The 26584-nt window shown below is 40.6% G+C and overlaps 1 protein-coding gene across 2 annotated transcripts; it reads right to left on the bottom strand.

Moving 5' to 3' along the window:
* Window positions 1–813: 813 nt before the first annotated feature.
* Window positions 814–26579, bottom strand: SARAF (store-operated calcium entry associated regulatory factor). 2 transcript variants are annotated; one of them, XM_020914585.2, is made up of 6 exons: window positions 26308–26579; window positions 9899–10077; window positions 6036–6453; window positions 4028–4157; window positions 2856–3007; window positions 814–1622 (listed from the first exon to the last, which is right to left on the bottom strand). In XM_020914585.2, exons 1-6 carry the CDS (start codon window positions 26393–26395, stop codon window positions 1597–1599), a joined length of 993 nt encoding a protein of 330 aa, XP_020770244.2. In that variant the 5' UTR covers window positions 26396–26579; the 3' UTR covers window positions 814–1596. The 2 variants fall into 2 exon arrangements, with proteins under 2 accessions (XP_020770244.2, XP_020770243.2); XM_020914584.2 differs by lacking the exon at window positions 26308–26579 and adding an exon at window positions 20905–21174.
* Window positions 26580–26584: the final 5 nt, after the last annotated feature.

Genomic DNA, 26584 nt, shown 5'->3' with positions numbered 1-26584 from the left:
AATGCTGCCAATATACATTTTGAAGTTTTAGATTCTCTGTGCCATGACAGGCGACTTCTTAACAGTTTTTGATTAGGAGATACCATGAGCCATTCTATGTCAGAAAAAATACAACCTGGCATTGCTTTCCAAAGTTACCCAATCCAAAATTTTCAAGGAAGCAAGAAGCCTGGAGGAAGTTTAAAAAAGCAAAAATCCTGAAATCCACTGGTTAAGGTACAATGACTACTGTAGGTACAAAAATTAGCAGTAGGCCACCTGATGCAAAGAGGCGACTCGTTAGAAAAGACCCCAATGCTGGGCAAGATTGAAGGCAGGAGGAGGGGACAACAGAGGATGAGATGGTCGGATGGCATCGCCGACTCGATGGACATGAGTTTGAGCAAGCTCTGGGAGTTGGTGATGGACAGGGAAGCCTGGCGTGCTGCCGTCCATGGGGTCACAAAGAGTCGGACACGACTGAGCGACTGAACAACAAAAAATAAGGGGAGTTTAACCTTCAAAACTTGTGAGTCACTGTACTGTATATCAACTATTATCTCAATAAAAGAAAAAAAATATTTTAAAGAATTAGTAGCATTTGTAGTGATAATAACAACACAAATCTGTTCCTGTCTTCCACAGCAAAATAATGACGTTTAATGAGTATAACTGGGAATTCCTGAACTGAGGTTTTGTGTGTGACGGGTAGCTAAGGCAAGACTACCACAGGAAACTACTGTTTAGGGATAGAGAACTTCTGCATGAATCCCTTCTCCTTTGGGAAAAAAGTAACACTGACTTGTGTCGATGCTGATAGAAAGAACAAAACCCTTTGTTTTTATTTTTTCTGTCATTTTAATGTAAGATTGAAACAGACTGCTATACAACATTTGAGATTCCACAGAAAATTGCATGCTTCTGCTATTAGAAAACTTTGAAGCACTTGAACTTTCCTTCTTTAAAAAATGAATATGGAGGTTTCAAGCATTTTTGTCAGCAGTCATTCATGACAAGCTTCTAGATACTTATTTTCTACCTTTTCCTAAGAAAAGGTAATTCTCACTTACCAGAACCCCACCCACCACTGACAGATTCAAAGCTCCTGAGCTCAGAAGTGATCAAAACATACAGGTAAGTATAATTAGCAGTCCAAAGCTTGGTTTAAATGTTTGGAGAACAGCAAACACTCAATAATACATACCAAATAGCTTATTATCATTTCTATGATATAATGAATCTACAACTAAAACCACCTAAAACTGAAAATTTCTGATTCAGTGTCTACTGGTATAAAGCCTTCATTCTTAATTCTTACAGCATCACAGGTTTTAGAAATTGCACAACACATTCTTAGCATTCCACAGGAGTCATCACTTTCAAATATAATACACATCTGCATGTTACACAAATATACAGTTGTCTACATAAGCATTCTGTCATATGTCGACTCTTAGCCTCAAATAACTGAATACAGAAAGCCATACAGGACAAAACACCACAGAACTTTTGCATATTGCCTTTCCCCAGCTGTTAGTAAGGAGCACGTTTTATAAGAGAAAGTGATGAAACATCAGAACTTTTGCATCCAGTGTTTGACCCCAACTTTTAACTTTCTCATCGTCTTCTGGTTCCACCATATCCTAAAAGGAGAAGGAAAATTTCACATTAGTTTTCTGAAATGCACTAGAACTGCTTATAAGATGACAACAGTAATACACATTTACTGTCAGCAAATGAATAAGAGATATGAGGGAAGAGAAGCAGTTTGTGGCCCAGGGCTGTGCAGGACACAGGGCATCCGCCCCGGCCCCCCAACAGCCGTTCCAGTCCTCCCATCAGCATCATGGTTGCTGGGAATAACTTTTAAGCAGGAAACTAAAGGTGTGTTCTCTGGGGGCTGCCTGACATAGTACAGGCGATTCTCAAAGTCTAAGCCAAACAGCAGGAAAGCCACTGAAGCCTAGGTCAGGCCCTGCTGCCTCTCAGGATTCCAGTGGTAAACACAAGAAACCTGGGGGAGGGTTATGGACTTTTGATGGTAAATGTTACCTAGTCAACACGCATGCGCGCACTCACACACAGACCAACACGTTGTAAGACCACAAGTGTTTCCATCTGTCCTCATTCTTTTTCAGACTTTCATTCTTTTTCAGACTTTCCTGTAAGTTATTTGCTAATAGTATGATTTTCTTCATGTAAGAAGAAAAATTTCTTTTCTAATTGATATATATGGTTTCTTACAATTCTTGTTTCCACGGAGAATGAGTTTTCTATTCTAATTTCAAGAATTATTCACTGTTCTGTAACTTCTACTCTTTGTGAAGAGAAGAAAAATCCAACCCACAGCAATCTATTACTGCTTCATCATCCACTACCGCCATTCTCTGCTAATTAGCTAGATGCTTAACCCCAAGTAATTTTTTTATATATATCTCATCTCTGCTTCTTACAAAATTTCCTCTTAGCAACTGCAATAAACATATTTTTGACAATAATGTAAATGGAAGAATGGCTCAATACATTTTTATTGAGCTTTACTAAACTGAAATGTTCAGCCTTCTACCTAGAAAATTCCCACTTTAGAGCTTAAAGGACCCCTAGAGATTTAACAGAATTAAATATAGATGGATACCAATGTTCAGGAAGGTTTAAGTTAAAACCCTGACTAGCAGTAGAAGGGAGTCTCTAAACCAAATTCCTGTTTGAGTTTTAAAGAAGAGAAGTGGAAGGAAAGAATGAATCTGAATTGTACTTTTATCACAATTAATTATGCAATTACTATTTCTGATAGGCATACCACCTAAACCGTAACTCTAAGGTCCAAATTACTTCTGTACTCCACTGAACATGGACTTACTGATTTTTGCTCTCACCTGATGCTGTTCTGGTTCTTGGCTCTGAGCCTGAACATGCTGAATAGCCTCCGGGGCCTCCCCGAAGCGGTGAGTAAGCCCGGCTATTCCACGTGCTGGTGTATGACGGAGGGTAGGACGGGTACCACGAGTCTGAAAAGGGGGTTGCTGCTCTAGAAAGAAAAAAGCGGGGCAGGCATTTTCCTTGTGACTATGCTTTTTAAATCCCTTCCTGTTCCTAAACTATCAGGAGACAATTTTTATCGAATATTTTTTCCCATAGTGTTTCTGGTACATGAGGATTTATTGTTGTTATTTAGTCAATAAGCTGTGTGCAACTCTTTGGTAAAGAATCTGCCTGCAATGCAGCAGAGTCCAGTTCGATTCCTGTGTTGGAAAGATCCCCTGGAGAAGGGATAGGTTACCCACTCCAGTATTCTGGCCTGGAAAATTCCACGTACTATAGTCCATGGGGTCGCAAAGAGTTGGACACGACTCAGCAACTTTCACTTTTTTTCCCTTTGCGACCCCATGGACTGTAGTCTGCCAGGCCCCTCTGTCCATGGGATTCTCCAGGCAAGAACACTGGAGCGGGCTGCCACGCCCTCCTCCAGGGGATCTCCCCCACCCAGCATCAAACCCAGGTCTCCTGCACTGGAAGGTGGACTCCTTACCACTGAGCCACCAGGGAAGCCCATCATATGAGGATTAACATGAAATAAATATTGTTTTATATTTCTGCCCTTGTTATGGTCATTGTTATGAAGGAAGAAAATGACATGAATAAAGGCTCCTTTCTGAATTCACACTCAAATACAAAATAAACTTAAACTACAGTTAACACTGAAGACATTAAAAAAAATGGGTCCCAAGCTGTTTCGTCCCTTGCTTCTGTCATTCTCCAGCTAACACCACCAACTGTGCCCCAAATGCCACGTTCTTTCCTGCCTTCTCAGACGTCAACATCTCTCCCCTATCTCATATCTGTAAGCATGACAGATGAAAGAAAACAAGACATATATAACACTGGTTGAAGCACAGACAGCATTCCTTCCCCACCCCCAGAGAATATGATTTAACAGGGTCATGTCACCAGAATTTACTTCCTTAACAAATCCAGTCATATTTAAAGACAAAGAAGCCTCTAAAGAAAGGCTGAATTGAAGAGCAGCTAAGATAAATGCAAAGCCTACCTGTTGCTGCCAAACAAATATCCTAATATCCCTCCAGTTCCCAAGCCAGTCCAGAACCCAGGTCCTGAACGTTCGTGCCCTTGTTGTCCGGTGAAAGCACTGCCAAAACCAGCAGTTGCACCATGCGGTCCTGGAAATAAAAATGATTTTCTTATGTATCCTCTCTTAAACAAATCATCGCCTGCAAAACTAAAGGTGAAATATGACATTTCGATTGCTTCATGTGTATGATTTAATAATAATACTTTAGTCTCAGCTTATAAACAAGTTATATTCAAAAAATGTACTCAAAAATCATTCTTATAACTAAGGAGTGCCTCCCTTTCCCACACACATGGAGGAGGAGGGACGTGTTTTAGGACAGTGAAAGGTGCTTTCTTCCTGAAAGGTCACATCACCCCACCCCCCGCTCCAGATCAGCTACTGGAAGATGGCCACGCGTGTCAGTCACTTCCCTTCTGCCTCAGGGGCATCTCCAGAGGCGCCAGGTGAGAGCTGCACCTGAGCGTCTAGTGGAGGATTCAAGTGGAGGGTACTTGTTAGTTGGGAAGTCAGGTCTTTTTTAAAAGAGACCCAAAAAACACCGTCTGTTCAGAGGAAGGTTTTCTTAAGCTGCTGTGTGATACACATAAAAGAAGGCACGAAGCCTACGTGTACAGCTCCTACAGATAATCCCGTGTGTAATACATCCGCATGCACTACCCATGCGCGTAACCACCCCCCATCAGTAAAAACTTCCCAGCACCCAGACGCCCTCATGACAACCCCCACTCCAAAGAGAAGCCAACTGTGACTTCTCCCACTGCACTTTGGTTTGACCCTGTCTTGAACGTTTTATAAACAGAACCATACAGAGATATTCTTCTGTGTCTGCTATATATTATATCCATGAGAGTCGACCTTCACCACTGCATGTATCAGTTTTGTTTTCGTTTTTTCTAAATTTTTCTATAGTATTCTATGTGTGAGGGAAAACAAAAAAAAATTGTCTCATCCTAATGTTTACAGACATTCTATTTCCAGTTTTTGGCTGCTATGAATAAACTGCCCTGAGCATTCCTGTGTGCATCTTTCTGTGCACACGTGTGCATTTCCCTTAGGTGTGCATCTCAGAATGAAACTGCTGGGTCACTGGGTGACGTGTGTCTTGTCTCAATAGATACTGACAGTTTTCCATAGTGTTTTATCATTTTAACCTCTTCCAGCAAGTTCCAGTTAACTACATCCTTGCCATTACTTGGTAGTCTGCCCTTTTAATGTCAGCCATTATGATTAAATGGTAGTTAATTAAGAACTCAGGTTTTAATCTGCATTTTCCTGAAGATGAATGATGCTAAGCACCTTTTCAAATTTTTACTGGACATCTGGATATCTTCTTTTACTATTAAAAAAAAAAAAAAGCTGTTCAAATCCTCTGTCTACTAAAAAAATTCAGTTGTCTGTTTTTTCTCTATTTATGGGAGTTCTTTATTGTAGACAAATGTCCACTGTTGGAAAAACGTTTTACAGATACCTTCTCCCAGTCTGTGGCTTGCCTTTTCACTCTCTTAAAGTTGTTTTTAGATGACTAGACATTCTTAATTTAATCTAACTTCCCCATCTTTTCTTTTTGGCTGGTATTTTTTGTACTCCAAGACATGTTTGCCTATTGTGACAAATATTTTCCTATGTTTCCTTCTGGAAACCTAATTGTTGTACCTTTTATGTTGAACTCCGTAATATTTAATGAATAAAATTTTGTGTATGGTATGAAACAGAGTTCAAGGTTATTACCAAATCTAAACAAGTCTGACTAGGTAATTTATAATTTAATCACACATCCTTAAAATAGTAATCACAATTGACTTAAAAGAGAAAACCAAAGCAGTAAAAAAAAGTCAAAAGTAAAAATTAAGAAGACAAATCTGCTTTGGTTTCCCAATGTGAGCATTTTTCTACTTCAGAAACCTGCACAGGATTCATTACCTGACTTCTACCTTACTCACTGCCATTGCCTAGGAAAACATACCTGTGAACTCAGACTTAAAGCCTGCAGGAGGAGGCCCGGCTGAGTTGGTGAATCTCTGATAACGATCGGAATGTGGAGGGTACTCAGAATATGGTGGAGGTGACTCATGACCATCACTGAGGAAGAATTTATAAACTCCAAAGGCAATAGCAAGCAGCACCACGATGGTAACCACTCCACTGAGGTTACAAGACTCTGGGGAGTACAACTTATTATAATAGTTAGAGAATGAGTTAAAGCCATGCTCTTTTCCAGACTCTCTCAATTTCTTCAGGCCAAGTTCCGTGTAATCTAACTGGTACTCCAAGCCACAGGAACCTCTAAGTACATACTGGTCTTCAGAGGATTCATAGCCTTCGCAGCTCACCACAGTTTTTCCAAATTTGTATGCGACATCTAAATCGGTCTTACATTCCCACTGTGAAGAAAAAGTAGAAATAGGTTATTAGAATCGTAAGATTTTTTTTTCCACTCAATATACATTATTTGGCCTGTATGAGTGAATGAAAGTCTCTCAGTCGTGTCCGACTCTGAGACCCCATGGACTTCTCCATGGACTCCGTGGACTTCTCCAGGCGAGAATACTGGAGTAGGTAGCCTTTCCCTTCTTCAGGGGATCGCCCCAACCCAGGGATCAAACCTAGGTCTCCTGCATTGCAGGCGGATTCTTTACCAGTTGAGTCACAAGGGAAGCCCAAGAATACTGGAGTGGGTAGCCTATTCCTTCTCCAGCAGATCTTCCCAACCCAGAAATCAAACCAGGGTCTCCCGCATTGCAGGCAGATTCTTTACCAACTGAGCTATCAGGGAAGCCCAAACAATAAAATGAAGCAAGGGAATGATAAGCAAAATTCAGAATGAGTATTTCTGTGCTGGGGGAGGGCAAACTAGGAGCTTCAAAGATATTGGTGATGTTCACGTTCTACTGAAGCTAGGTGGTGGGTACAGGAGTGCTCATTTATTACTATTCCTTATTTCTTACATATAAATGTGAAGAATTCTTTTGTACATATTAAACCTTCCCTAATTTATAAATTTTAAGCAAATTTTTTAAAATGTCAACTTTTTAATCACTGCTGTTAACGCAACTTTCTTTAAAAATAGGTTTTTTTAAAAACATTAAGGTTCAAAAATCAGCATCATATATGAGTACCTGGTAGCTCCATACAGCATTAGAGATAGTATATAATCTGAGAAAAACTTTCTATGCAAATTCTACAAAAACCATGAACTACCATTCCCAATGTCCAATCCAAGAAGCAAAGTGCTTAAAGCTTTTTCTAAAGATACTTGGAAAAACAAAAAAAGAATCTATGCTAGCCTCAAATTTTCCAGCTTAAAAAAAAAGTCCAGGCCTAGTTTGAATTTTCTAACTATTTTCAGCTGAATGCTTCTCTAACAACTTTTTTTAAAACATAAGCTAAAAAAAAAAAAGCTAAAATAGATCTGATTGGTTCTGTTGCTTTTCTCTTTTTTGGACAATATCTTCCTCTCTCAAACTTCAGATACACTGTAACAGCTTTGTTCATATATAATTCACATACTAGACATTCACCCATTCCATTGCTTCGTAGTATGTTCACAGAGCTGTGCCGCCATCACCACAACCAATTCTGGAATATTCTCATCACCCCTAAAAGAAATCTCACCTCCATGAGAAATCACTCCGTTTCCCCGCCAGTCTCCCAACTTTAGGCAACCACCAATCTGTCTGCGAGGATTCCCCTATTTTGAACATATCACATAAATGGAAACATACAATATGTGGTCCTATGTGACTAGCTTCTTTCATTGGCAGAATGTTTTTAAGGTTCACACATGTAGCGTGAATCAGCACTTCATTCCTTTTTGTGGCTTAAAAATATTCCATCGTATGGAAATACCCCATTTTATTTATTCATTCATCACCGATGGACACTTGGGCTGTTCCTGTTTTTTGGCTTTTTTGTGAAAAATGCTGCTGCAAACATTTAGTATGTTTCTGTGTGGACACATGTTTCCGGTTCTCTTGGGTGAACACCTAGGAGTGGAATGACTGGGGCATACATGTTTTAAACTTTTGAGAAACTGCCAGTTTTTCAAAGTGGCTATACCAGTTCACATTCCCAACAGCAGTGTATGAGTTTCTCACATCCTCACTGACATTTGTTATTGCGTCTTCATGATGGCAGGCATCAAAAAGAGGTTTTAACTTCTATTTCCCTGACAGCTAATGATGTGGAACATTTTTTTTTCCCACATGTTTATTGACCATTTGTATATCTTCTTTAGAGAAATGTCTAGTTAAATGCCTTATCCACTTTTAATCTGGTTATCTATCTTCTGAGTTGTAACAGCTCTTCACATACTCTGGACAGTTCCCAACCAGATGTATGACTGCAAAAGCTTTCTCCTTTTGTATACATCCTTTTCACTTTCTGGAAGACTAAAAGTTTTAAATTTGGATAATATGTAATTTTTCTATTGTGCAGTTGATGCTACCACTACTCCATTTTCTAAATAATTTTATTTGAAGGAAGATTTAAAAGCTTGTTGATTTAGGTAAATAAGACAAACTCAATCTCTATTGGTATTTCATGTTAACTGTCATTTCCTTAATAGTATATACTAGAAGTGGCTTTTAATTATTATATTTAAACTCTCAGAGTTAAACGAGGCTCTCTAGCGCTACTAAACATAAGTCAATGTGTGACGGCCTCTAGATTTCTTTGCTCTGCCATTCACTCCCTTCTCTATCTCTTCAGCTCTAAAAATCTTATCATTCCTTACTAACACAGCACATCATAGTTTTCCTCTTGAAGTCTTTCCCAATCCCCCCAACGACACATGACTTTACAATACTTTGTTGGCACCTAGATGTAATGTGAGCGCTTGTCTCATCTTTTCTACTAGGAAGAGAGGTTCTTGGGGGTTGTGACTCCATCATTCATTTCTGTACTGTACTATTTAATATACGTTAAGTGAATGACTTTACTGATGATATCTTTTTTCCATCAAGACTGAAAAGTAATACAAAAGTAATTTCAGCTTTAACCTGAAGATCCCATGGTTCAGTTAGCAAGACTATAAAAAAGTATTGTGAAACAAATATCACCAAGCAAATAAGAACTCTCTCCCTGACTTGCATAAACTTGGTTAAATATTATATCAAATAAGACTATCATTCTGATGAACAGTAAATTGTCAACACAAGTGTCTTGCAAGATGACCAACCATCTTAGGTCCTTTTTGAAAGCAGGTATGATACAAAGTAGAAATCTAATAGTACTGATTTAAACTGAATTCAGTTAATAAAATCTATTCCATTTCTAAAGGATAGTAAATTTTGGAACTTCAAGGAGATGGTCGAGCCTAAGAACAAAACACCTGAGACTTAAAGACAATAAACAGAGCCCAACGAAATGTTTTCATTCAGAACCATTCTCAGTTCAAAAACAACTTTAAAATCAAACATTTGAAGCATAATAGCGACACATGTAACCCCACTACTTACAATCTACAATGCCTTAATAATCGTTATTTTTTAAGGGTAGGTTGGTATTCTTTGAGGAATGACAGAAAAATAACAACCAGAAGAAATCTTCCCCCTACCCCCCAAGTATATGAAAGGTTTTAAGAACTTACTAATGTCTTAGAAAAAAGTTATAACATAAAAATTACAATGAATATTTCCAGGCTTTAAAAGCAATCCATTTCCTTTGGAGAAGGTTTCTTCCAGAGAATGGATGACTAATTTATATTTATATATTTTAGCATAACCTTAGCTTTTCTATATGTGCTTGCCCAACATACTGAACAACGTCTCAATAAACAGTTTTCTGAAAAAAACTCAATTCAGACTGGCATCGCCATAACAATATTACCTGTACATCGTAACCATCCCAGCCTCTGTTCTGACACTGTATGACCTGAGGGGTGTAGGAGTCGCATCCAGCTGTGCCCCCCACGCATTTCAGCTGTGGGATGGGATCCAACCTCCGCGAAGTGGTGTAGCGGTCATAGTAGAGGGTGAGAGCTTTTATGTCCCGCAGCAATATTCTGTCTGAAACAGTAAGAACACAGATTAAAAAAAAATTAAAAAAAAAAAAAAGAACACAGATAAACAGACAGTAAATATTTTGTCCTATAAAAGATTCGTTCTAGTCAAACCCATGTGGTAGGAAATACTTTCAAAAGTCAGAGTCTTTCCTGCCTTTTGAGGATGAGCACGGAAGAGTAGACAAAGGAGTTTCCCAAATCCCAAAGCCATCACAACCACCTTCAGGTCTTTCGCACAAAGTTCAGAAAGTCACACCTCTGAGGCCTCCCTCCATTTCAGATGGATGCCCCCTAAACGGGGCACACTGTCAGTTTCCACATAATTTTTGCAAACCAGAGGCCAAAGTACGTCACCCTGAAACGCTGTGCTCCTGTATGACAGCACCGATGGTTAGTTTAAAAAGCAAAACACATGCACGAATGCTCCTGGAGCATATTTAATGACTTAATGTCTGTCAAGAGGTAAATGGTTTAATACAATTTTGGCCTAGTCCCAAAATCTACGGCAGTTAAAGTGAGTGAACTAGAATTCATGTATCACAATAGAAACGGTAAAAACATCTCAAGCAAAATGCATGTTGTAGAATGTTTAGCAGGATAGCTTTACATGAACCTCGAAAACTGGCAACACAGCACTATTTACTGTTAAAGTCGATACATGTATATAATAATATATGAAAACCACATAGGACTGACTAAATAGCAGAGTATCTCTGAGAAGAGAGGGAGATAAGAGACTTTAGCTCTCTAACGTTCTATTACTTTGCAGGTGAGAAGAGACATGCTGCAAATTCAGTAAAATGTGAAGATTCAATAAAACTGGGTGGTGAGGATATGGGATTTTCATTGTATACTTCTGTGTGTTTAAATATTTCAAAATTTTAAAAAGTTAGAAACAGTTACATTATCTTACAAGTTAAAAACCACACTGACAAAGCAGTTTAAAAACAAGACGTCAAAACAAGAAAATTAAGTCCAGCATTGATGTACATGAATTAGTTCTGAAGTGTTACTGGACAATGAAAGATCTTCCTACTTATCATCTTTGGATTATGATGGAAGATACTGTGGACTGGTTCATTCAACATCCATTTTTCCCTCAAACTGGTACTCCTTCTTGCAAAGCTAAAAGACTCCTAAAACCTCTTAAAGCTACAGTTCCCAAAAGTGATCTCAGTTCTGTCAACTGGGGGGACTTGAGCAAGACCCAGAGGGCAGAGCCTCAACTCAGAACACGCTCCAGCTAGCCGGCAGCTATGGGGCTCAGGGTTTTTTTGACACTGTCCACTGCCCCTTAATTAGCTTTGTGGATGCCAGGAGGCTTGATGGAAGTACCTATTGATCACTGCTACAGATGAAGCAGGCATCACTTTCTACCATTTTGTTAGCACGCAATTCCCTATAACCAACCTGTCAAATTAGCAGAATGTGCTGCCTCTCAAATTCCACTGAAAGTACAATAAATGAACTGTCTTGATGATGTGAATAAATAAGGTGAGGCAAAACAGGAAAGGAGATGGCAACAGAATTCTGGAAGGTGAAAGTAGACGGACTAGCGAAAGTGAAAGGCACTCAGTCGTGTCCAACTCTTTGCCACCCCATGACTATATAGAGTCCATGGAATTCTCCAGGCCCGAATACTGGAGTGGGTAGCCTTTCCCTTCTTCAGGGGATCTTCCCAACCCTGGGATCGAACCCAGGTCTCCCGCATTGCAGGTGGATTCTCTACCAGCTGAGCTACCAGGGAAGCCCAAGAATTCTAGAGTGGGTAGTCAGTCTATCCCTTCTCCAGCGGATCTTCTCAACCCAGGAATCAAACTGGGGTCTCCTGCACTGCAGGTAGATTCTTTACCAGCTGAGCTACCAGGGAAGCCCCGGAATAGCAGTTAGTTTTAAGTATAAGTCAAATGCCAAACCAGCAGGTGGGGAAACTGAGAACCAACCCGACACACACAATAGAATCCTTAAAAGGAACAGGAAATGGCAGCTCTTGAATAGCAGTCCATGGAAAGTACTCTTGAATAGCAGTCCATGGAACCTTGAGACGAAGCTACATCCCTAGATAGTTTCCCCAACTCGTATATAGTTGTGAAATATATATATGTATTTTATAGTTTTTTAAAGTCTAAAAGTAACCCGTTTTCCCTTTAAAATAAGAGATCCACTCTTTCTCCAACTTCGTACTTCTATGATAACCAAAACTAGCAGGCTGGTAAGTAGCTTCTTGCTCACACAAACAGATACATATACAGAGGCTGTTTTGATTCTTGTTCATTTTTATAAAGTTGAATCATACAGTGCACATGAGTCTTCACATGATTTTCCACCTAATCATAGATATTCCCTGATGTCAGCAAATACATATCCTACTTATACTTATTTACCAAAAGTAGCTTAATAAATTAGACTAAGTTGAGAATTATTGGCCACATTCTCTTAACAAAACTAAAAATAATATAAAATAACAACATATAAAACAATAGTAAAAAGACAGCCAAAAACCAGTACCAAAAGAAAGGAAACTGGACTATAGCTAACAAAGTATATATGTAATCAAACCTGTGTGGTGGTTTAGTCACCAAGTCGTGTCCGACTCTTTGTGACCCCGTGGACTAGAGCCCACCAGGCTCCTCTGTCCATGGGATTCTCCAGGCCAGAATACTGGATTGGCCTGCCATTCCCTTCTCCAGGGGATCGTCCCCACCCAGAGATTGAACCTGGGTCTCCTGCATTGCAGGAGGATTCTTTACCAATGGAACCATCAGGGAAGCCCCAATTAAACCTATAGTAATAAAAACACTACCACAGGATTAGGAAAATTGATCATCCTGTGCACAATGTATAAAAATTAATCCCTGATGGTTAAACACTCACCATAAAACATACAACCAATTAAAAATACTGGAAGAAAGCCCAACAGAATACGTTTATGATCCTGGGATTAGAAAGATCTTAAGACACCAAAAGCAAGACAGACCAGCAAGACAGTGACTGTACTTCGCAAATCATGTTCAATCTATGAAAACCCAAGAATCCATAATAACACTCAGAGAGAAAGCCAAAAACTCATCTGTCTATACTTAAAGTGGCTACCAATCAATCACCTCCTTTGAAAATGAGTAATTAAAGATTTTAAATTAAATGTTTATCCTGACTCTCTAGCCAGAACTATAATCTGAAACAGTAGATAATCTCAACTTTACTGAAGAGTATCAGTCAATAAAAGCAGAGGAAAGTAATAGGAAAATCATCATTTTACAACCCACTAAAGAACAGATTCAGATTCGGACTAACTAGTTTTAAAATCATTAAGCAAATGGATATTGATATGGTGCCAAGTAACATTACACGAGTGCTTTCTAGTCACAAGAGGGGGGAAATGTAACTTCACAAAGGAGAAACAGAGCCACTGTAATCCACTAGTCAAACTTAGCACTGCCGAAGGTAGAACAGATTGTATTACACCATCTCCAGTGATGTAACCTCCCAAAGTATTTAATACGAATCTAATCGATCCCTTGAACCTAGCATTCAGTTTACTAGCTAAATCAATGCCATGAGAAAACAGCATCTAGAAGGTAGGATATTCTGAAGGACAACTGGCCCAATCCCTTCAGCAAAGCAGGGGCATGAAAAAAAGAGACCCTTCTACATTTTCAAAAGACTTAAGGGATAATTCAATATCATGCAATGCATGGTCCTAGACCGGGTCCAGGTTTGAACAAACTGGCTAAGACATTTTAGGTACAACTGTGGTATCTGAATATGGAATAAGTAATCAGTTGATATTAAGAAATTAGGCTTAATTTTGTTAGATGTAATGTTATTTTTACTATATAGGGAAAAGTTCATTTTAAAAAGGTTTATACTGAAGGATTTACTTATGGCCTGTAATTGATATTAAAATATTTCATCATTTTAAAAAAGAGAGGGTTGACGTGTTCATGGATTGGAAGAATCAATATTGTCAAAATGGCTATACTACCCAAAGCAATCTATAGATTCAATGCAATCCCTATCAAGCTACCAACGGTATTTTTCACAGAACTAGAACAAATAATCTCACAATTTATATGGAAATACAAGAAACCTCGAATAGCCAAAGTAACCTTGAGAAAGAAGAATGGAACTGGAGGAATCAATCTGCCTGACTTCAGACTATACTACAAAGCCACAGTCATCAAGACAGTATGGTACTGGCACAAAGACAGAAGTATAGATCAATGGAACAGAATAGAAAGCCCATGGATAAATCCACGAACCTATGGATACCTTATCTTCGACAAAGGAGGCAAGGATATACAATGGAAAAAAGACAACCTCTTTAACAAGTGGTGCTGGGAAAACTGGTCAACCACCTGTAAAAGAATGAAACTAGAACACTTTCTAACACCATACACAAAAATAAACTCAAAATGGATTAAAGATCTAAATGTAAGACCAGAAACTATAAAACTCCTAGAGGAGAACATAGGCAAAACACTCTCCGACATAAATCACAGCAGGATCCTCTATGACCCACATCCCAGAATTTTAGAAACAAAAGCAAAAATAAACAAATGGGACCTAATGAAACTTAAAAGCTTTTGTACAACAAAGGAAATAATAAGCAAGGTGGATAAAGACCAGCCCCGTTCCAGATTGGAGTAGAATAGACCCAAAGTGAGCAACCGAGCCAAGGGATTATATTCTAACAATTTCACCTCTCCAGTGATCTCCAGCAAGATAAATGAACCATTCAAATTGGCAGAGGATTACTTTACCAATGGAAGACATACGGAATGCCCAATTAAACACATAAAAGATTCAAAATCACTCATATCAGGAATAGGAAATGTCAACCTCACAATGAATACCATTAACCCATCAGATGGTAACACTATCCATAAAACTACAACAATTAAATCTGGAGAGGAATGGCCAAAAAACGTTAGATCCTATTAGAATGATCTTAGGGAATCCCAAAAGCAGACAGACCAGCAAGGAAACAGTGTGATGAATTTTTCTTTAAAAACGCCAAAACAAATACATAAGAAAAGCCAAAAACTCACTTCTAGCTTAATCTACCATCAATCAACCATCCTTGAAATGAGTAAACGATTTAAATAATGTTCATTCTGACACTGTGTATAATTGACAGTAGATAAGCCAACCTAGAGTGTCATAAGCAGAGGAATGGTAATGGAAAACATCATTTACAACCACTAAACAGCAATGGAATTACTAGTTTAAAAAATCATTTACAATGAGTTATGAAGGGTGAGTAATTACACGAGGCCTTTCAGTCACAAGAGGGGAAAGTAACCAGAAAGGAGATAAAGACCATTAAATCAGTATCAACTATACATGGAAGTTAGAACAGATTGTAACACATACCCATATAATCAAAAGTATTTAAACAGAGATCAGATGATCTTGAACCAGCACTTTACTACTTAATGTGAGTAAGAAAACAGAGAAATAAGATTAACAATTTTCCATCAAAACTTAAAGATACTTTCCCCAGAATTCCTCCAGTAGATTGACAAGATCACTTAGTGTCAAGAGATTCAAGTAAAGTAAGTATTTGACTTTTCCAGTATGTATATGGAGAAAGACAAGGAGAAGAAGGAAGAGAACAGCTTTTGATAATCATCAAACACTGTCTGTCATGTTTGGTACAGAGAGTAAAAGAAATAACATTTTATTTAGAGCTGCTGAACCTACAAAATCCAAGAGAACTTCCCAAAAGACAACTCTGTGTTATATTAGGAGTATTAGGAGAATTTGACAAGACAGTTGGATATTTGGTCAGGTTTCCAAAATACCAAAGCTCTTCTTATAACTGTAATGTCTAATTACAGATGAAAATTTAAAGCCTATCTCAAATTACTGACAAATTACTATATTTTTATATGACAAATTACATATATATACTATATATATGTGTGTATAATTACTATATACATCCATAAAATATCTAGAAACAAACTTAAGGTCAATATGGGATCTATATAAGAAAAATATATATATAAATAAAACCTAAATAAATTTAAGGCACTTGCAACCAAGAACCCAACTGGGCTTCTTTGGAACTAGAAAGAAATTATGTTAAAGGCTTTTGGGAAAATTAGTGTCTATAAATAGCCAAAAAATTTTCTGAAAAAGAATACATTGCTTAAATAAGCTAAAAGAATAGACTATACAGTACAAGGAAATAGAGCCATTATTTTCTAACAACTTTAAATGGAAAACAATCATAAAAAAAATACCAAACATATGTTGACACCTGAAACAAACATTGTCAGTCAATACATCAATTAAAAAAAAGAAGGCATTGTTTTACCAGGTGATAAAGCTTACTATAAAATTAAAATAATCAAAATGGTATGAACAGTAACAGAAATAGACTAGTGAATTGTGAAACAAAAGAAAGTCTAGAAATAAATCCAGATATACATGGAAATTCAATACAAGATAAAGTGGGCTTTTTAATTTAGTAGAAAAAGGATGCCTTCTTTAATAAATGTTTTGTCATAACTGACTATACAATTAGAATAGAACCCACCTACAGAAAGAGAAACAGAAATTTTCACTCAGTCGTGTCCGACTCTTTGTGATCCCAAGGACTGTAGCCCACCAGGATCTTTGTCTATGGAATTCTCCAGGCAAGGATACCAGAGTGGGTTGCCATTCCCTTCTCCAGGGGATCTTCCTGACCTAGGGACTGAACCCAGGTCTCCTACATTGCAGGCAGACTCTTTACCATTTAAGCCATCAGGGAAGCCCCAGAATAAAATCCACCTAAGACTATATAAAAAATTCCATGTGAGCCAAAGATCTAAATTTCCCAGAACTACACTAAAATAAACTATTGCATATTAAACCCATACTACCTCCTACTAAATAAAAAATTATAACAATGAAAATGTTCAATGGTTTAAAAAATCAGAAAGTATTACTAAACTAAATAACAGGAATAATAAACTTGACTTTGTTGCACAAGGGTTGAGATAATGCAAAGAACACTGAACTAAATTCCCACCACCAACTTGCTATATGACTTTGGCCATTTCACTTTACTTACCTGTATAGAAATTACCAGTAAAGATAAGATTAACCAAAAAACTGGCTGTGAAGCTTAGATATGATTTACTAAAATTATCTAACAGAGTACTTGACACATAATAGGAGATCAAGTATAAAAAATATTCGCGTTCCCAGGTGGCACTAGTGGTAAAAAAAAAAAAAAAACCTCTCCTGCCAAGGCAGGAGACTTAAGAGACGCAGCAGGTTCGATCCTCAGGCTGGGAGGATCCCCGGGAGGAGGGCACAGCAACCCACTCCAGCATTCCTGCCTGGAAAGTCCCCATGAACAGAGGAGCCTGGCGGGCTGCAGCCCATAGGGTGGCACAGAGTCAACACGACTGAAGCAACTTAGCACGCACACACATCCCTATGGGTTTTCATCACCATAAACTCCACAGCATCTTTCCTCCTAGAGATCCTAAATCCTGCTACATTTTGTGCCCCCCAAAATTCGTATGTGAAGCCCTAATCCCCAAGAGATGGCATTTGGAGACAGGGCCTTTGAGGGGCAATAAGTTCTATGTGAGGTCATGAGTACTGAGCCCCAATGATGGGATCGGGGCCCTTGTAAGAATGGGAAGCGAGCAGCGCTCCCATCTGCCCATCCCCGCTCTGTACTGTGAGGACGTTAACAAGACAGCCATGTACAGAGCAGGACGAGGGGCTTCACCAGACACCAAACATGCTGGCACGTGTCCCTTGGACTTCTCAGCCTCCGGAATTGGAGGAGTAAATGCTGCTTACCACCCCGTCTACGGTATTTTGTTACAGACGCTTGAACTAAAACAAGGTCTAAGAATGAAATGCTCACAACCTTACTCCCCATAAGTCAAGGGTCACACGGAGTTCCCTGAAATCCAGACACAAATCAGAATTTACTTACAGGAGGTCTCAAGCTTAAGGTGAACAAAACCCCAAACCTGATTCTCCCACAATCCCACATCTCAGGAAATGGTAATTCCATCCTTCTAGCCACTCAGACCAAAAACCTTTTAGTCATCTTTGTCTTTTCTCTTCCTTCCACTCCTATGTCTAATCCAGCGGAATTATCTTGTCATTTCTACATTCAAAACAAGTGAGAAGCCAACCATTCTCATCAACTCTACTGCTTCTCCCGTGGCCCAAACCATCACCTCTCTTGAAACTTCACTGGCCTCCCAGCTTCCCCCCGACCCTCACCCACCATGGTCTGTTTTCCAAGGAGCAGACAGAATGAGCCTCTAAAATACAGGTCATATTAAATCTATATATAAATACACACACACACATATACACACACATATGTGTGTTGTGTGTCCTGTTCTTTGTGACCCCATGGATTGTAGCCCGCCAGGCTCCACTGTCCATGGGGATTCTCCAGGCAAGAATACTTAAGTGGATTGCCATGCCCTCCTCCAGGGGATCTTCCCAACCCAGGGATGGAACCTAGGTCTTCCACATTGCAGGAAGATTCTTTATCATCTGAGACACCAGGAAGCCCATGAATAATGGAGTGGGCAGCCTAATCCGTCTCCAAGGGATCCTCCTGACACAACCAGATAGAATAGAGTAGAATAAAATAAAATACAGGTCATAGCACACCTACCTGTCCATTCAGATTTCTCATCAATTATCACCTTAAATGTGACTTCTTCCCTGACTAATGTATATTTTGAAACTCCCTGCTTCTACCTACACACTCTGTCCTCCTTATCCTATTTTTATCAATGTCCACACCACTATTCAGGCTTCCCCGGTGGCGCTAGTGGTAAAGAACCTGCCTGCCAATGCAGGCGATGCAAGTTCGATGCCTTGGGTCAGGAAGATCCCTGGAGAAGGAAGTGGATACCTTGCAAATACCACTATTTGCAATACAACACGCTTTCTGACCTGATTTGTTTATTGTCTATTTCTCAACAGATGTAAACTCCTTCAGGGCAAAACAGTTTGTTCACTGCTATGTATCCAACACCCAGAAGAATAACAAGTACAAAGTAGCTCAATAAATAATTTTGAAAAATTTTAGGTACTCTCTTTAGAACTGGTACAATTTTTCTTTTCTGGGCATATTATTGCTTTGTTTTAGCTAAGGACAAAGTAAGTACATTCGAAGTCAAACAAAAGATAAACAGTTCCTCAAAAGAAAGTTAAGGCCAAGTAGTTATGACTGTGTTTACTCTGAAAATATTTCAGTGCCTTTTGTTCCAGAACAATAGTTTTATAGAGCAGGCAGACTAAGAGCTAGCAGGAAGCAGTTCACCACTGATTTAAATGTGGTTCCTGTTTTTCATTCCCTTGACTCATCTGTAAACCTCACTTCTTTATTTAAGAAAGGGTTGAAGGTTCAACTAATTAATGTTTTAATCCAGTTTATAAATTATAAATCTGATCAAAGTCTCCTATCTATATAAAACTTTCTAGAAATACATATGTAAAATGTATAGACATTTAAATCCAACTTGACTTTTTAGTAAAACATCAACATCAAAGGAGTAGTCAAAGTCAAGTATTTACAAATAACACCTCCTCTTTTTAGCATTTAAAAACAGAATAAGAAGCTAAAAAAATACATCTGTTGCTGAAGTTCAAAACACAGTCATTTCCTATCAGCAAATCACTACAGCAATACTGGTACACTTCTCATGCTTTAATACTCCCCAAAGCAAAAATGATGTTTTCATTGTTTGAAAATCATTTTTTATATCACTCCAATTTAACAGCATGCACCACTAATTGGAAAGACTGTGTGTATATATACACACATACATTATTAATTATATGGAATATTACCGTTCCCATAAAACGTCGTTAGAAAATTCTAATAACACAGTGATATAACTTTCTTAAAAATCACTTATTATGTACCATCACCAAAATATAATATATATATATTTTTTTTAATTCAATGAGAAAAGCTGATGTAACGCAACGGACTTCACTGTAATGGTCAGAAGCAGCAGCATGAGTTGTGCTCACATAAATAGCACAGTCGATGTCTCTGCTAACCTTGAGAGCCCCCTGGACAGCAAGGAGATCAAACCAATCCATCCTAAAAGAAATCAACCCTGATTATTCACTGGAAGGACTGAGGCTGAAGCTGAAGCTCCAACACTCTGGCCACCTGATGCAAAGAGCCGACTCATTGAAAAAGACCCTGATGCTGGGAAAGACTGAAGGCAGAAGGAGAAGGGGCAACAGAGGATAATATGGTCGGATACAACATCGACTCAATGGACACGAGCTTGAGCAAACTCCGGGAGATAGAAGAAAAGGGAAGCCTGGCGTGCTGCAGTCACAAACAGACACGACTGAGCGACTAAACAAGAACAACAACAACAATCTATCTCCAATGTCTCCAGCCTGTCCGCTAAATGTGACTCAGACACTGCGGGTGCTGTGGCAGCGACCAGGTATAGCAACAGGCAGCCAAGACAAATGCCAGCGACGATGACGTCAGAGTCTTGACAACAAAGCAGGACGCGCAGGCGAGGGTCGAGCTTGCCACCCAGACTCGGGGGACAGGGGCTGTCGCCCAAGAAAGGAGAAGGTGGGCCAATTCCGGGAGTCCAGGAAGGGGAGAAGACAATGGTAACCACGCCAGGATCGACCCGCCCCGCCCACTCGCCACAGTCCACCCGTCCCAGAGGACGTCGGGGAAGCGCACGCGCGACAGGCAGGAGGACGAAAACGAGAAATTACGGCAGAAGGGCTCAAGGGGCGGTGAGCGGAGACGGTCCTCTGCTGGCTGAAGGCAGCGGGAAGGGGGAGTGTGAGCGGCACTCACCGCGCTCGTCCCAGCACCGGGCTGTGCCCACGACCAGCAGGAGCAAAAGGAGGCTGGACGGAGCGCAGCGCCCGGTCGCTGCCAGCCCGCCGGCCGCCGCCATGGCGCTGAGCGAAGATGGCACGCGGCAGCCGGGCACTAGCGGTCCAGAGCCGGGGCTGCAGGTGTCCACGCGCCGCTACGCACTGACGCCGGTGACTCGGGCCGCCGACAAAGATCTGCCGCAGAGCCGCAGCCACAAGACGGTCCGTGCGCCACTCTGACGTCACTACCGCTGCGACGCGTGTGGGGACCCGAGTGGTCACCGTCGTGGGCGGGGCGCGCCGTCATTGGGCGGAGCCAAGGGCGGCCGCACCGGCTGTGGGCCTGCCGGGCGCCGCCGTTGGGGCGGAGCCAAGGGCGGGGACACAGGCTGTGAGCCGGGCTGAGGGCCGGCCACCTGAGGGTTCAGCGCGAAGGTACTGTGGTTGAAGAATGAAACCATTATTAGGCAAAGTCTTTGTGCTCTGCTGTGCTTAATCGCTCAGTCGTGTCCGACTCTTTTCGAGTCTGTTTTGACTGTAGCCTGCCAGGTTTCTCTGTCCGTTGGGATTCTTCAAGCAAGAATACTGGAGTGGGTTGCCATGCCCTCCTCCAGCGGATCTTCCCAACCCAGGGATCAAACCCAGGTCTCCCGCATTACAGGCGGATTCTTTACCAGCTGAGCCACCAGGGAAGCCCAAGAATACTGGAGTGGGTAGCCTATCCCTTCTCCAGGAGATCTTCCCTATCCGGGAATGGAACCGGGGTCTTCTGCATGGCAGGCGGATTCTTTTACCAGCTGAGCTACTAGGGAAGCCCCAGACAAAGTCTAACTGTAGTCAATTATGTATTTATAAAACCTCAGTAACCTTCCCGACAGACGTTACTGTGTCTTACTCAACTTTGTATCTTCAGTCCCTAGCATGGTATCTGGCGCAAGATTTGTGTTCCATCAAGTGTTAGTCGCACAGTCTGACTCTGCGACATCATTCAGTGGCTCAGTCGCATCCAACTCTTTGCAACCCCCTGGACTTCAGCACACCATGCTTATCTGGTCATCACCAACTCCCAGAGCTTGCTCAACCTCATGTCTATCAAGTCGGTGATGCCATCTAACCATTCAATCCTCTGTCATCCCTTTCTCCTCCTGCCTTCAACCTTTCCCAGAATCAGGGTCTTTTACAGTGAGTGCGACACCGTTCAGTTCAGTTCAGTTGCTAAGTCGTGTCCGACTCTTTGCGACCCCATGAATCGCAGCACACCAGGCCTCCCTGTCCATCACCAACTCCCGGAGTTTACTCAAACTCATACCCATCGAGTCGGTGACACCATTACTGTTTGCTAAATACAGGGCGGATTTGAGACAGAGGTGGCGTGGAAATATAGTCTGGTTTCCGAAGCTCAGAACTTTTACCTATTTCCTTCTACGTGGAGGCAGTGGCAATTTACAAGATATCTGGAGGAGAAACTACCACCTACATAAAGAACCAGCCAGAGAAAACATTTATGTGCATAGGCATTATCTTTGAGATTTGAGAGGCCTGGGTTTCTCTCCATTCATTCATTCATTCAACAAATATAGGTTGAGTGCCTAATATGTATCTGGTGCTGTTTTAGGCTTAGAGGACACAGACAAGGTCCCTGTTCTCATAGAGTTTACACTGATAAGAAATAGGACAAACATAATAAATTAATAAACAAAGATAACAGTGATAGTGCATTGATGAAAATAAAACAGTAATGCAATAGAGACTGGGGCTTCCCTGGTGGCTCAGCAGTAAAGAATCCGCCTGCCAATACAGGAGACCCAGGTTCAATCCCTAGGTCAGGAAGATCCCCTGGAGGAGGACATGGCAACCCAGTCCAGTATTCTTGCCTGGGAAATTCCATGGACAGAGGAGCGTGGCAGGCTACAGTCCATGGGGTCACAAAAGAGTTGGACACTTAACAACAGCATTAGAGACCTAGGAGGCAACTTCAGGGAGAGCCTTGCTGAGGAAGTGATTTTGAAGCTTTGAGACGCGAATGATGAGAAAATGCAAATATCAGGGAACAGCCTTCACCATATGGGGAACGGCAGATGCAAAAGCCCTAGCTTTGTGTTTTGAGGCACATCCTTCACTAATTTGATTAGTGCCTTTCTATATTTAGCACCTACTAGTGCACCTACTAGTATCTAACAGTACCTGCAAGGCAGCGTTCTAGGCACTGGGGATATACAGTGAAAAAACAAAACCTGGAGGTTGGGAGAGGCAAACAAAGGCAGTGCAACTGAAGGAAAGTAGGTTTGGGAAAGAAAGGAACAAGAGGAGGCACAACAATGGTAGCATGGCGTAGGACCAAGCAGGACTGGAATAAAGATAATAGAGAATTCTAGTCTCCGCATATTAGGCTTTTTTGGGGGGGGATGGGGGTGAAGTAGAAAAGGACAGCTTTATTGCTTTGTCAGAAAAGGGGGACACAGCGAGCTCATGCCCTTAGAATCATGTGTCTCTCCACATGGTAGGTTTGAGGTGACTGTTAGGAACCCAGAAAGACATGTTAAATAGACACTTGGACAGACAAGTCTAAATTTCCAAGCTAAGGTGAACTTTGAATTTATATTATCAAAATGAAAACAGTATTTAATGTCATAGAGATAAAATTCATAGGGAGAGAATTTCGATATAGCAAAGAAAGAGTGAAAGTGTGTTAGTCTCTCAGTCGTGTCCAGCTCTTTGCAACCCCATGGACTGTAGTCTGCCAGGCTCCTCTATCCATGGAATTGTCCAGGCAGGAATACTGGAGTGCAGTGCCATTCCCTTGTCCAGGGGAATCTTCCCAGCCCAGGGATTGAACTGGGGTCTCCTACATTGCAGGCAGATTAGTTACTGTGTGAACCACCACGGAAGCCCAACAAAGACACAGGCCCAGGACCAAATTAAGAGAATGCTAACATTAGAACTTCTAGCATAAGATCCTGGAAAGAGTCTGAAAAGCAATCTCTGGTGAGGTATAAGAAACAAACAGGAGGTTAGTGGTATGGTAGTTGAGAGAAAGAATGGTCACTAGTGTCCACTGTTGCTGAAAGGTTGGATCAAAAAGTGACCTTTGGATTTTGCAATGTGGAGGCCACTAATTGCCTTAAGAGAATTTCTGTTATTTGAGGTCCCATCATTGGCCACATACACTTCTAGACAATAGTAAACAAAACATAAAGGACTGTACTAATTTACATTCTAGTGGGAGAGACAGCCAACAAATAATATAGTTCAGATAAATAATAAGTGCCTTCAAGAAGCAAACAAGGTAATATGATGTGAAATGCTAAAATAAAGAGGATGTCCAGGAAAGGTTCTGAAGAGTTATCATTCAAGCTGAGAGCTATTATGATAAAAGGCAGTTTTTAAAAACATCTCTGATTCATAGCAGTAGCAATATATGAAATCAATTTGGACCTTGATTCAAATAAACTATAAGAGACACTTATGCTCATAAGTGGAAATGTAAGCACTGACTAGCTATATAACAATATTAAAGAATTATTGTTCAGGTGTGATAAATGTTCTGTGGTTTTGTTAAGAATCATTTTCAAAACATACTGAGCTATTAAAATCATATCTGGAATTTTCTTCAAAATAACGTTGGGAAAAATACTATGGGAGGTAAAGGAAAGTGAATGTGAATATAGATAAAACAACATTGTGTATTAATTGTTGAAGGTAGCTGATGGTACATGGGAGTTCATTAGACACTTCTGATTACTTATTTATTTTATTACTTTTTTATATATTAAATTTTTTCTACAACAAAGTATTTTTTTAAAACTTCTCTGAGATGTCTCTGACTTGATCTGTAAGAGTTAAGAATTCCAAGCTTACAAAAGTGTGGAGAGGATTACATTAGATCAGTGTTTAAAGCAACAGAAAAGTTGTTTATCGCAGCTGCTCACTAAAAAATAGCTCTCTTCCTCTCATCCCCATCTTCCCAAGATGACTTTGGAAGAAAGGAAACTATCTGAATGAAAAGTTTTTGAAACTATAAATTTATGTAAGGATATTTAAAGAACATTTAAAGGATGTAATATTAATGCCTGAAGTGAAATGAAGTGTGAAAGTCACTCAGTCGTGTCCAACTCTTTGTGACCCCATGGACTGTAGCATGCCAGGCTCCTCTGTCCATGTAATTCTCCAGGCAATAATACCGGAGAGGGTAGCCGTTCCCTCCTCCAGGGGATCTTCCCACCTAGGGATCGAACCCAGGCCTCGGCATTGCAGGCAGATTCTTTACCATCTGAGTCACCAGGGAAGCCCTATTAATGCTTAGGGTTCACTTGGAAAACTGATGAGAAGAGAACTCCTGACATTCCACCTTCTTCAGACAATTATTTTCAAGCTTAGCTTTGCATAGGAGACCTTTGGGAAGCTGGTTAAAATTTCAGATTTTTGGGCTCTGTCCACAAAAGTTCTGAGCCAGAATGTCTGAGTGGAACTTAGGAATGTGCATTTTTAAGAAGCATCCCAAAGAATTCTGTTTTAAGTGGTCTTTGAAATACAACACTTGGAAATACTGTTTTTAAGGTCTCAACTGACTCTAAACAACATCTGTTGTCCAAAAAAATAGTCCTTAGGGTAGTGGTTTTTTTTTTTAAGCTGGAAACACTGGATCTCATGGAAAAAATCAGAGCATATTCACTTAGGATTTCCTCATGACCACGGATGCAAAAGAATATAGACCCCTCTAATCTGAAGAATAATCCCAGTTGCCTAATGTCAAGGAGAACAAATGTCTGCAATGCCCAACCCTTTTGTATTCACAAAAGCAAATTAGGGAAGATGCACTTTACTCAGCCACCACGGCTTGTGCCCCAAAAGGATTCCTAAATGTGCTCTTTCCCTTCCCCACCCCTGCAAACACTATCTTCTCCCCAGGATGGCTTTTCCCTTTTCTCTCCTACTTACGCACCTGTCCATCCTGCTGTTCTCCCTCAAGGAAATAGTTATCTGACGGAGCTAAATCATACTTTCATTGGGCTAGTTATCCACTTTCCTAGCAATTGTCCTTGTTATTTTACACCTTTTCGTGTTTGTCTCACTAAACTGCAAGTTCCTTGAGGACGGAAACTATCTAGTTTTTGATCACTTCATACATGGTAAATGTTCAATCGATTTGCAGGACGACTTAACTAAAAGTATTTGTACCTCTGCTTTCTCCTTTTTTCCTAGCCCTATTCAAAACCGACTCTCACAGGCTCCCAAGAGCTCGAATTTGTATTAAATCCCGTTTGTATTTGTATTAAATCCCACCTGTTACTGGGTTCCGCCGCTCCTACTTCTGGAGGTGGGTCTCACCAGAACCCCGGTTCTGTATCAGAAAGTGAGAAGCCAAGTGCAGGCCACCCACCTGGCCTTACAGCTCCTTTATTACCAGATGGAGCGGAGAGAGAAGTGGGTGCGCTCTGAAGAAAGCTAAAGAATGCCCCCAAAGGCATCACACCACGCGTCCCAAGGGGACGGCTTCCAGTCGCGTTCTTTCTCCTCAAAGGATGTGGGAGGTTGCGGGATTGCCCTTTGGGGGCTTCGGGACGAAGCGGGTGTTTCCCCCGCCCCCGAACCCGGACAGGGGCGGAAAGCCTCGGAGAGCGCTAATCCCACAGCAGCGCAGCTGAGGAGGAAGGGGC

Source organism: Odocoileus virginianus, chromosome 32, assembly GCF_023699985.2.
Source record: "Odocoileus virginianus isolate 20LAN1187 ecotype Illinois chromosome 32, Ovbor_1.2, whole genome shotgun sequence".
Taxonomy (NCBI): Eukaryota; Metazoa; Chordata; class Mammalia; order Artiodactyla; family Cervidae; genus Odocoileus; species Odocoileus virginianus.
Note: the sequence above shows the minus strand (reverse complement) of the source record. Positions and strands in the feature narration are given on the sequence as shown.

Coding starts and splice junctions, on each gene's coding strand:
- SARAF (XM_020914584.2), bottom strand. CDS start 21,007: ATGGCGGCGGCCGGCGGGCTGGCAGCGACCGGGCGCTGCGCTCCGTCC. Junction 6,454..9,898: donor GGGATGGTTACGATGTACAG/GTAATATTGTTA, acceptor TTTTCTTCACAG/TGGGAATGTAAGACCGATTT. Junction 1,623..2,855: donor AAGAACCAGAACAGCATCAG/GTGAGAGCAAAA, acceptor TTCTCCTTTTAG/GATATGGTGGAACCAGAAGA.